General features: G+C 41.6%; 1 protein-coding gene across 1 annotated transcript in view; it reads left to right on the forward strand.

The window, feature by feature from the left end:
- The window catches only part of CNTN6 (contactin 6), a 254912-nt gene that overhangs the window by 174974 nt on the left and 66983 nt on the right, over window positions 1–12955 (forward strand). Inside the window, exons 9-11 of the mRNA XM_049776825.1 lie at window positions 4332–4468; window positions 5394–5523; window positions 7466–7616. Coding sequence (XP_049632782.1) covers window positions 4332–4468; window positions 5394–5523; window positions 7466–7616 — 418 coding nt within the window. The remainder of the gene's footprint in view (window positions 1–4331; window positions 4469–5393; window positions 5524–7465; window positions 7617–12955) is intronic.

A 12955-nucleotide genomic window follows, 5' to 3' on the forward strand; every position in this document is an offset into this window, starting at 1 on the left:
ATAAACAATGCTAAACTAATTGAAGGAGAAAATATTTTTGATAACTGCAAAAGCCTAAGATATTATAATTGCCTTATAGGCATGCCAATTGATTTTCCTATGGGGAGAACATATTTAGTTTTGGTTATGTTACTTTCCATTTCCTTCAGAATTTTCCATTTTAATGTATAATGAAAACTATTATGTTATATAGACAATATGATTTCCTCCTTATTATTCCTTTATGGTGGTAGCAATGCTAACAATAACAACACTCACAAAATATATGTGTATGATATAGTCTAAATACGCATTATTTTGTGGATTCTGGTGTTGAAAAGAGATAACAAGTCATTTTTAATATCTAGTAACCTTTGCAAATATAATAGTAAGCATATAATTGGTAGACTTTTACTGTTACCAAAATATTAAAGAATTTGTCTAGTTAATTTACATTTTTCATTAAAGGGAGAAAAATGTAACAAAAACGAGATAAAACCGAAAAGATTTTCCAGTATGTAAACTGGAAGTCAGAAATAAAATTCCTACACTGATCTATATCTTCTAACTTGCATTCATAGAAGATTTTAGGAATATTCATTAATATTGTTCTAAGGGTAAAAAGTAGAACTAATTTTCAGTGATGATATAGGTAAGAAACCTTAGTTGCATGATTGTTGCAAAATCTCTTAGATAACATCTTTTAGATCCAAGAATCTTGAATGATGTGGAAACTGGACTTTGTCCTCTCTGCATTTCTGTCCAATAAGGCTTCTGGTGATAAACGGATAAATTTGAACCATTGAATGAGTCTTTGTGGATAAAAAACGGGCTCAAATAGGCAAATATTATTTTTTTGGTCTCATACTAGTTTCTCATTGATGAGATGGTTACAAAAAATAGAAAATTGATTCAATTGCTGAGGATTATGTAGTTCCTAAAATATTCAGGAAAGGGCTCTCCCAACTTTAAATCACTGCTTTCTGAATTTAGATGAGTAAAGTCACTTCTTACCAGCAGTTACTGGGAAATCAGGATAGTAGACTCAAATTCATGTTTGAGATTTGCAATCCTCATCTCCCTCTTGCATGTAGTTAAAGAGCCATAGTTTCTTTCTTGAGTTGTGAGAAAATACATTTTAAGTAACGGGATTTTTTGTTTTCTTTTTTAAAATAATTTTTATTTTGACCAAAGTGAATTACAAATCTTTCACAGTAATATTTTAGGTACAAAGTGACATTGAATGAGGGGCATTCCCACCACCATTGTTGTCCTTCCTCCATCCCTGTTCACAGCATGCATCCCATATCCCCCTCCTTTGCCCCCTCTGGGCTGCTAGAATAAGTGGTCCTCTCTGTGTCTAGCTTGCCTTAGATTGGGTATCAATTCTGTTGTCGTTGGCTTTGTTCGGTGTTTAAGTTTGATCATTTTTTGAATTTTTACTTAATATTTATATGCCTGTTTGGTCTTGGTACCACCCATTATTTCCACCTCAATTTATGAGGCAGAACAAGATGATTCAAGTTATGTGGTTCTGTTGTCACAGATATGAGAGAGCCTGATACTCTCACCCCCAAATGCACCAGCAATATAATATACCACCATTTCTTTTTGCAAAGGTATACTAAAAAGGGGGAAATTTTACATACAAAAACAAGCTCTTATCTACTAGAGATAAGAACTCATATATTTTACAAATCAGGGGCGCCTCCCACCTTGAACATATGTCATATGGACCCAACATAGACTCCATGTGATTACACAATGACCGTCCAATCCCAAACCCTAGATCTTAGACATAGAATCGACAAAATTCTCTGCAACAGCTCCAGGAACCAAACTCCCTCTGCACATTGTTAATACAGTTCTGACACCAACATGCACCAGTTTTCATATGACATCCTGACAATGAGGAAATAGCAACAACTTGATGTAAGAGCAGATTGTCTTATCTTGCCACCTAAGGATAAAATGAAATCAGAAGACACACCATCCTTTGATTTGTGCAAAAGCCAATATCACTAACTACAGAAGACTGACTGTGACAAACCTTACTGTGCAGAACATATTCTGGGACCAATAAGAAAGACCCTAGCCTAGGCTTTGGCTCACAATCTGTATTACAAACAAGATCTTTAATTATAGAGGTCTGACTGAGACAACTGCAAATAAGCAGAACATCTGGAAACATAATGTAAGACTCTATCCTAGGCTTCATCCTAGGATCGGTGCAAAACCAAGACCACCAACTAACTACAGAAGACTGATTAAAACAACAATTATGGAATAAAACTTCTAGAACCATAAAGAAAGACTCCATCCTAGGCTCCATCCTGTGACCTCTGCAAAGAACCAAAATCTCTAGTTACAGAGGCCTGATTTTATCATACACGACTGAACAGAAAGTTTCCAGGAACCACAAAAAGACCTAGGGGAGAGTAAAAGAGCATGTATGGAGCCTGTAATTATTCCCATGACAGTATGCCTCAAGGGCAGAGAAACCCTGTATCTCTTAGGCTAATGGAATTCCCTTTCTAATCTTCCCAATATTTCTGTATCTATGCAAAAAAAAAAGCACATTTTTTGTTTTAGTTTTGTTTTTAGTTTGGGATTTTGGTTATTGTTTGGTTGTTGTCTTTATTGCTGTTGTGCTTTTTGTTTTTTCTTTTGTTTGATTTTTTTTAAATTTATTTTTTGTTGCTGACTTTTTTGTTTTATTGTTGTTTTTGTTTTCTTGTTTGTATGGTTTTTTGTTTTCATAGTTTGTTATGGTTTTTCTTCCTTTTTTCCCTCTCTTCTCTTAAATTGATATTTATAACCTGTAGGTAGACTCCTCCTATTTTTTGTTTGATTTTTGCCCCCTCTTTTAGTTTATTTTCTTTACTTCAAACAGAACCACATAAAATAAATGTTTTAAATTATTATTGCATTATACAACACTGGGATCATTTTTAATCCTTTGTAAACTCTGGGAAGTTTCTAAGAGCATGCATGCCTGTTCCCCAGCCAGTCATATCTCAGGGAAATTTCTAAAATATATAATCTATATTATTATTATATATACTATATATATATACATATATATATAGTATATATACTAATAGCATGAACACTTACTCCACACCTCTCACACAAATGCTGCTTGGGCTCCTTGGTGTTTGGTTTCTTCTCAGGAGTCCCTGCTGCTTATCACTTTTTTACTGTAGAAGAGTGGCTCTGCTGGCTGAGACTGACCTCAGTGAGCCCCCTCAGCCTTCCTCAGATCTCAACCTGTACAGTGCCCTCAAGGACTCCTGAAAACAGATGTTTCTTATTCCCTGGTCCCTGATCTGGGTCAGTGGTTCAAGCCTCTCTGTAATGAGGCCCAAGAGGGTGGCCCCTGTAGAGTTCAACCCTACATATGCCTTCCCATCTCCTCCCTTATCCTCTTCCCTGCCCTCCACATGGCACTGAAACAGCTTTAAAGGGAGCATCTTCAGTGTGGAGCTTGGTGTCTCTCTTCACTACATACTCCCTTTCTGTGACACCTACCACAAAGGGCTGACTTTGCACATGTGGTACATTGGACACCATGAGAAGGGAGAAGGTCCAACTTCTCCATGTTCAGTCTGACCTGAATGCAGGTGAGCTCAGGACAACCCCTGCTATCTCCGAAGGAGATTCAGAGATGCTCATGGCAATCCAGACTTCTGTGATGGGCCATGACCCCCAAGGTACTCTATATACCAGTAACACTTTCTGGGCATATTTGACATTCTTGTCCTGAAGATCCTTCTCAGATAATCCAGTCATGCTTGAGAATCTCCTGAAAGGATTTAAGGTAGATTCAGGCCTCCCTTTAGATGCATAAAATGCACCTTCTTTGTCAGGACTTCTGTCTCTGGGTAACTTCATTTCCCAGACTGCACAATGGGGTAAGTGAGTGCCACTCAGTGGGTGCCTTGTGCACTGTTACTGCCACCATGGCTCACAATTGCATATTGTAGGATGCTGCCTGGGCCTCTACAGCACTGGTGGTCTTTACTCCAGAGTGATGTGTTTCCTGCTGAGACTTGTGTCCCAACATCTCGTCCAATTCTTACTCTTAGCCCATCCCAACCATTTTCTGCAGCTCCAGATACTGTGCAGAAAGACACATAATGACATCTTCTCATGCTCAGAGCCCACTAAACTCTATAGAATTTCTGTGGTCCCTTGGCATTTTTACATTTAATAAACTCCCAATCCCATGTGTTAATAACCCTCCTACTTGCTATCCACTTCATCCCTTTAATTTCTTCATTTGCTTGAATATGACATTAATATCTAAATAACTAATATATCATTACTTCTCTTGTCTCTTTTTGAAACAGCTCCCCCAGAATGGGAACAAAAGATTCAAAATAAATACCTGTCTATTTACGACAACCTGTTTTGGGAATGCAAAGCTAGAGGGAAGCCTAGTCCTTGGTATGTCTGGCTAAAGAATGGTGAGCGTTTGAATCCAGAGGTAAGCAGCCTCGACGATGTTGACATTTTCCTCCACGGCTGGACTTAGGGGACCCAGAAGATTCAATACTGGATCTAGCATGGGACTGCTTCAGCTTCCTGTCCCACTTCCTTCTTACAACAGTTTTTGTTTCTACTACACTCCTGATATTTAGAGGCTGCTTACAGGCATCCTGAAATGTTTCACCATATTTGTTCAGCTCTTTCATCCTGTGCATTCAGCATTTATTTCCAATCTCTAGATGAAGCTCTGGGCACATTTGGCTATTTGTGGGCTTTCTTGCTGGCTGCTAAGAAGAATCTGGCACCTGCAACTTCATGACTTAGTAAATTACCATGTCAGCACTCTCTGGGCCCTTTTGAGACCTTCTGACAGGAATCCAAATTGTATCTGTATCTAATATTGCCATAAACTGTTTTCAGGAATAATTGGAGATATGAAGTGCTCCGAATTATTTCTGATAGCATGTATCAAGTTGTTAACTTACACTCTATGCATGATACACCAATCACCAATTTCCTTTTTTGGTTTTGAATAATATCTTTATTTAAGCACCATGATTACAAACATGTTTATAGTTGGGTTTCAGTTATAAAAAGAACACTCCCCTTTACCAGTGCAATATTTTCACCATCTTTCTCCTTCCACACTCCCTGCCTGTATTCGAGATATTCAACTTTTCTCACTCATTAAAGAAAACACCAATTTTCAAAGGGATAAGATGACATAAAATATACTAACCACCCAAATGACACTAAGCACATTTGCATTTTTAAAAGCTTTAGAAAATCCCTCAGGTCCAACAGGACATCAAATCTTTCAGATCTGAGTATCATATGTCACATGCACAAAGTTTACTGATGTATCCAGGCAGATACTGCTTGCTTTCACACATCACTCTCTTTATGTGAATCTTCTTTTGCAGGAAAGAATTCAGATAAAAAATGGAACTCTAAGCATAACTATGCTGAATATGTCCGATTCTGGTGTGTACCAATGTGCTGCAGAGAACAAATATCATATCATTTATGCAAATGCAGAATTGAGAGTATTAGGTAAGTCATTCATTTATAACCCCCAAATCCAAAATGACATTTTAGTGAGCTCTGATTATACATAATCGGAACCCAGTTTTTCTCTAAATTAGAAATTGCTTCCCTTGACATATTGAAATGTCTAAATTAGCTTTTCACAAAACTGCAAGGTGAGAATTACTGTTCTGCCCAGGGAATAGGTCAGAACTGCTCGAGGCAGACTGGCTGTCCCTTTCTACTCTCCGACACCAAGGGGTGAATCCAGTCTGTGGAGGATTCTCCCTGATGTGACCCCTTATGAGGAGGATGAAACACTAAAGGTAAGTTGCCCTTAGGGATAAGAATCCTGAGATCAGAAGAAAAAGCTTTTTTTTTTTTTTTGGATTTTGAGCCACATCTGATGATGCTCAGGAGTTACTCCTGACTATGCGCTCAGAAATCTATTGCTCCTGGCTCAGGGGACCATATGGGACACCGGGGATCCAACCCAGGTCCCTCCTGGATCAGCTGTGTGCAAAGCAAACTCCCTACCCCTGTGCTATAGCTCCAGCCCTACAAGGGAAAGCTTTGATGTATAGTAACGTCACTCTAGCATGGAATTACTCTGGCACCCTAAGGGTCAATTAACCCTACCAGTGGATTCTTGGGCTGGAGTCCAGGCTCAATTCTTCAGGCATATGCCTTCATGTTTTGTGGTTCCAGGAAGAAGTACAGAATTCTGGACCCCTCTGAGTGCCCTCTCCTGGATTCCATGAGAAAAGCACATTCTCCTGAGTCTTTGCTTTGATGGGGACACCCCATGACCAGGTAGCCCTGAGGAGGCCATGAGGAGAGAGCTGGGAGCAGGCAGAGGGCGGTTTCTGTGGGGAGATGTCAGTGCTGCCCAGGACCTACTAGTCTCAGGAAGGAAACTAGAAGAGGGGTGATGGAGCAGAAGAAACAGCAGAGACAAATGTCTGCACCTCTGTTCATTCTCTCCTCTACCCACCACATGTCTATGCTGATACTGTGTAATTCAGACTTTCTCAGAACACAGAGTTTATCTGCAGACAAGAATGACACTGTAGGCGGCATCAGTCTTTACAGTTAATTGAAGATAGGTGACTGGTCTCCTGATTTTGGACCCAGAATCAAAAACAGAGGAGGTCTGGGATAACATGCTGGGTGATGAGGTTTGAATGAAGTCAAGTTTGAAGGACTTCAAACTGTGCACTTGGACACGTAGTGCATCACAGGAGCCCAGAGTGATACATAGACCCCTATGCCTATCCCTGGTCTTGTTTCTTTGGAATATTTGCTCTGTAGGGAATGGTGCCAAAATAATGAGTACATGCTGACTCTCCATAGTGAAAATGTTTGCTTTGACTGGAGGTTTGGTGAATAGGAAGCCTGGATTTCCTCAGTGAAACTGACCACTATATGTAGTGCATATAATTCACATACAGATTCCTGCTCATGGCCACCAAGATATTTGGGTGTTTTCCAGTCTGGATTAAGGCTCATAGACAGAAGCTACAGGACACCAGGAAATGCACTTGTCTTGCACATGGTCAACTCTGTTTCACCCATGACACCACATAGAACCTGACTCCTCAGAACCCTGGCAGGAGTGACTAAAGATCATACCAGGTGTGGACGGATCCATGTCTTGCTTTTATCTGTGTGTTGTAGTTTTCAGGATACAATTTATCCTAATTGTTCCTTCCTGTGGCAGTTTATGTCTACACTGAGTAGCTCTGAGCCTGGAGTTACTGACATCTACTCATTGCAAGCATAATGGGTTAGGGTCTCTCCTTGTAAACTCCTCATGCCTCTTATTACAAGGTTTTGGTTACTGTTTTTTCACTGACAGGTAAAAAAGGTGCCCAAGATCAAACATCCAGATTGCCCTTTAGAGTAGTGTCCAAAGCCCAGCATAGTCATTGCTGCTACTAATGGTCATCCAATACTTATCTTGTTTCAGCCTCAGCTCCTGACTTCTCCAAAAATCCTGTAAAGAGAGTTTCAGTGGTCCAAATTGGCGGGGAGATTGTGATTGAATGCAGACCTACAGCTTCCCCTCGTGCCACTGTCTCCTGGAAAAGAGGAGCCGAGAGTCTTAAGCAAAGCAAAAGGTAAAAAATCTCTTCCTCTCCATTTTCGGGTGTTTTGAAGCATAAGAAGACATAGCAGCACTCAGCAGGGAGCATTTTCAGAAGCTTCAGGGTGCTCTCAGTCTCCTCTGCCCCCTTTCCTGCAAGCAGAAGTACGATTTAGCCTTGGATCCTCAATCAGCTGCATAGTCCCTCCACATACTGTCTCCTCCCATTTAAATTGTGAACTCAACTTTTCTATGGCCAGGAAAGGGGTCAGTGTCCTTTCTACATTGCTCACAACACCTGTGCACAGAGAGCGTTCCTGAGGGAAAGTTGTATCTGCTGTCCAGGAAAACTAAGTGTGTGAAGCATCACTAGCTGCACGTAACATAGGCCAGATGCTCTCCCTGCTTCACCAAACTATAATTCTCATAAGAAAATGTTGCCCCGAGGATACCTGGGCTTAGAAGAACTAGAGCCTTGGCATGTCCACCCCACTCTGACCTCAGTACTATTCCTTCCCTCACTGTAACCCCAATGCTTCCCTCCCCCAGTGTGATTGCCTCAATGTCCCATTCTATTTGAGCCTCTGGAGATTGTGCTTGTCTCACACAATATTACAGAAACAGTAGGATAGAACCTACCAGTGCCTGACCTTTATCCACCCTTTGTGGCCCAATTCATAGAGGGCATTCATAGAGGGCATTCATTTCTCCTTATTTCCCATAAGGAGAAAGACATGCATTCACACACAAGGAGATGGACATGAGTGGATTTCTGGAAAGAGGGGTCTGTGTTGAGCAGCTAAGGGCATGACCTAGGACTCAGTCCTGCCTCTGAATTTGAGAAATAGTTCTTTGCTTCCCCCGGTTCATGGTAGATTAACTGTCAGGAAACTAAAAGCCCATGTGTCTACCAAGCCCAGAGGCTACAGGCTGGCTGCTCCATAATCAGCATAAACCCGTGGATAAGGTCATTTTATCTCACTGGGCTCATTTCAGGCCATGTCAACTGAGACTTATCAGTCTGTCTGATTCAGGATACATGCCCTGAGCATATGTTCTTATGGAGGAGAGCGGAACCATTTTTAGCCTTGGAAGAGGAATCAGTGGATTCATATGTCATAAGACATAAGAATTTGTCGTTTCCTGAAAGTAATCCAATCACAATCAGGCAGAAATTGCTAAAAAAAAAATATGAGTGCATAATGCAGCCACAGATGCAAGCCAGACTCTTCCCTAGGGTTTTCAGTCAGCTGCCTCAAGGCAGTGCACAGCTTCTCAGACTCAGAAAATTCTGCCTCTGGTCTGGTCCTTGCTGTGGTAATCAGATTCCACACAGATTCATGTGTGGACATAGCCCAGCACTATGCCATCTAAAGGAGATCTAGCTGAGCTGATCTAACTGCAGAACTACATGAGATTCTAAATGCACTGTGGTTGTAGCATCTACACTGTGGTTGTAGGTTTTCTCCACCATTGGAAGAAGATGTGGTCTTGGACTTGTAGAGACCAGCAAAGTCTCACATAAAGAACACTGGTCCAACTCCATATTCCCCAGAGATGAGTGGACAGCCAGGATGTGAGCAGCAGTGATGTCAGCAGCATGATAGAAATGGGGATCCATTAAGATACCAGCTAGCCCCCTAGATTCTGTCTTAGGGACTTGTCATTCCTGAGGGGAACATAGTCTCTCCCATGCTAATGTTTCCTGTACTCTATATTATTTTCCTTCAGTATAATTGTCTTAATTTTTCCAATAAAAAGAGTTTTAAAGGCACATTTCAAGCAAAGTTCAAAAGTCATCTCCGGCTCACCGTCCCTCTCCTGCAAATAGTCAGGAAGGTTCTCAGACTCTCCAGATCCCCTAGAGCAAAATTAGAAAATCTGGAGTGAGAGGCAATAAGGTAGCTTCCGGTGTAGGAAGGCAGGAACTGTTCCTCAGAAGAAGCAGAAAAGTGCTCATTCCTGCCTTCATGCATAGCCTGCTCTTCTCAAACAATGTCCAAAGTACTGGTGATATGGCAGCATCAGAACTGGTTTATATGGCAGCTCAGGTGCTTTTGGTGACATGTTCTCCTCTCTCAAATTTAGCTTGCCAAGCTTTCAAGACCTATATCTCCCTAGATGATCATGCTGCTTATGGTGTTTATTCATTGGCACCTGCAGTGGGAAGTGTTTGAAAGGTCAGGCCAGGTCCAAGAGAGTCTGAGAGGAAGAATATGTGTGTGAGCTATGTATCCTCACACCCTTTCTGCTCCTCTCTCTCTTCTACATACCTATCTTAACATGCTAACATCCTTCCCTCCACCCCTGCAACTCTCCACTGCACCCCACCCCTTCATCCCTCCCTACCTCATCCTGCTCCACCACTCCTCCATACACCTTCCCTATACTCCTTTATGCATCCTTACATCCTTCCCCAGTCTCTTGTCACATTCAGTGACCTCCAACCTTGTACTCTCAGCTCTGCACTTCAGATGGGATATAGTAGGAGTGGCCTTGGGTCTCTGGACTCTGGAGAATGAATTCAGGCACATCATTTTAATTTTTATTTGTATTTTGGATCATACCTGGTGGTGCTCAGGGGTAACTCTTGGATCTGCACTCAGAAATCTATCTTGACAGGCTTGGGGAATCATATGGGATGCCAGAAATTGAACCACCATCAGTCCTGAATTGGCTGCATGCAAGGCAAATGTCTTACCACTGTGCTAACTCTCTGGCCCCCATTTCACTTTTATGATGTATGTGGTGATAATATTCCTCACAGTTCCATGTGCAAACAGGGCCAGGACTATGTCATAGCCAGAGCTGTGGCTAATTGCCAGGTCACAGGCTCTGGAGATATAGAAAAAACTATGTGGGAAGAAACCCTGATGTCATTTATTCTGAATGTATGATGTGGTATGCCTTGCCTCTAGCATGTCCTTCATACATACACATCATGCCTCACTGTGTTTAAGGAGACTAAAACTCCAGACTACATGTACTTACACCATTTTTATCCATAAGAGATACAGATGAAGCTGAAGTATTGTCACATATAGATCAAGTGAATTCATGTAAACAAGGCAAACTGATTATTTCAGCATCTTGTAGTATTTGCAATGAAATGGATGGTATAATTGCAGAGGTGTCGTATACAGATATCCCAGTATACTTAATGTTGCAAAAAGGAGACATGTTCTCAGATGAAGTTTTGAATTGAACACAAGAGAGCAGTAAGCACTACAGAACAGAGCATGTCAGGACTGTCCCATTGCTGAGTGCTGAAGATGGTCAGTGCCATCCTAATACTATGTATGGATATAACCAGAGCCATCCCATAGTTGGATATTGAGATGACCAAGGTTGTCCCAGTGCTGGGTACTGAGATGATGAGGACTGTCTCAAAGTTACCTGCTGAGATGACCAGGGCCATAAAACCATATAAATGCTCATTGCTGAGGTGACCAGATCTCAAGATCTCCCTGCTCTGTGGCCCCTAGTCTCACCTCCTGCAGGCTGAGGACAGAGTACTCTAGGGTTAGGAGGTAGAAACAGTGTAGTCTTTCCAAATCATCTTTCAGAATTGTGGGACTTTCCCAGATGTGCATGTCCCAGTCTAAGATTACAGAGATCCAGAATGATGAGTAAAAGCTTATGATCACTCACCCACATTCTAGCCCAATTTGTTCCATTTATATACTTGAGGGAAGCCAGGAACCATAGCCTAGAGTTACCAGGGCAGATTTGCTGAGGACACAATCTTACTTCTGCAACATTATTAAGCCCGAAGGTCTCCTACTCTCTCCGATGTTGTTTCTCTTCAGTGTTTCTGTTGAGTTATTTGAAGAGCTCATCTGGGAAAGACATTAGGAAGGTTCCTAAGCATGGATCAGGAAGCTGGACTATTGCTACACCAAGGAATGTTTTGTTCAAAGCTCAGACAAGGCTGTGGTCAATGCTGGAGATGTCAGGGCTGTTCCATTGCTGAGTGCTGAAGATAGCCAGTACATATCATACATCCCACAGCTGGATACTGAGATGACCAAGATTGCCTCAGTACTGGGTACTGAGATGATGAGGACTGTCTAAAAGCTATATGCTGAGATGACCAGGGCCATAAAACTATTTAAATGCTCATTGCTGAGCACCTGTGGAGACACTTTACAGAGGTCCTGGAAATGTAAAGTGAGTCCCTGGCTATTGTGTTCTCTCCAGCCTTGGAGAGCAGTTTAAAAATTTAAGCCTTGTGTTCACCAACCTGTTCATCCTTTGCCTACCTTATAATTTTTCTATATTTTCTTCTAATTTACTTGGGCTGCCAGGCCTATGAGTGTTCACATCTGTAGTAATTCTCTCATGTGTCCTCTCAGGCTTCCCCAGATGTTTCAGCAAAAAGAAATGCTTTTATTTATCTTTCCTTTCTTTCACCAAACTGCTCAATCTTCCTCTTAGACCTTTTTCACCAGATTTATTTAACTAAAGCTTTTCATCTGATGCCAGATTGCTAATGTTCATTAAATCACATTTCTGGAACAGTTTCTGGAATCTGCCTGGTGCTCTCTCCTCAGCATCTCTGCCTTCAGAATAAAGACCCAGGAGGACAGAAGTGAACATTGTTTTTTGGCTGCCGAGCTCAGTGTGGCTTGAAGTGAGCAGGGTCATTATTGAATGGAGCAGTATGGTTAGGAAAGCTGAAATCCTGCCACAAGCACACGTATCTTCTCTGGAGTTTGGAACCACTAATTGTGGCATGGAACTGTTAGAACTTTTTCACCAGTTGTGAAACCAAATTTAGAAGGTGAGGATTCTGTGGTACTTCATTTTTCCACAGAGGGGATGTTCCCAGTTCTGATTGTTGGGCAGTCATGGTCTTTTTCTATATGAGTTAGAGACATCTTGTCTACTGCCAAGACCCATCTCTCTCCATCTGCCCTCCCTGTACTGGTTGTTATTGAAGCACCTTCACCTACTGATCTGTCTCTCTCTGAATCTTTTGAAACTGGGGATACAAGTGACCCAGGCTCCCCTCTCATCAGGCACCATGATAATACTCTTCATGGCAAAACCGAGAACATTAGAACTGTCTTGTGTGGATGCTAGCATGTAACACACCTTCATAGAGTATTCCCTGATGGGATGCAATGTTTGGTAACTCAGCTCCTCTGTGGGCCCTGAAAGATTAATCAGAACAAGCAGAGGACTAAGTGATGACGCCTGGCAGCTAGCGGATCACTCGTCCTTGAAGCTGGAGTAAGTTTCAGCATGCCGTATACTGGTGTATAAGACAACCCCCAACTTCTAAGAAGTTTTTCATGGATTAAAAAGTCATCTTATATTCTGGAAAATGACAGAAATGACACCAAAGGAATGTCTTTGTTCACTGGACAG

This window comes from Suncus etruscus, chromosome 7 (assembly GCF_024139225.1).
Source record: "Suncus etruscus isolate mSunEtr1 chromosome 7, mSunEtr1.pri.cur, whole genome shotgun sequence".
NCBI lineage: Eukaryota > Metazoa > Chordata > Mammalia > Eulipotyphla > Soricidae > Suncus > Suncus etruscus.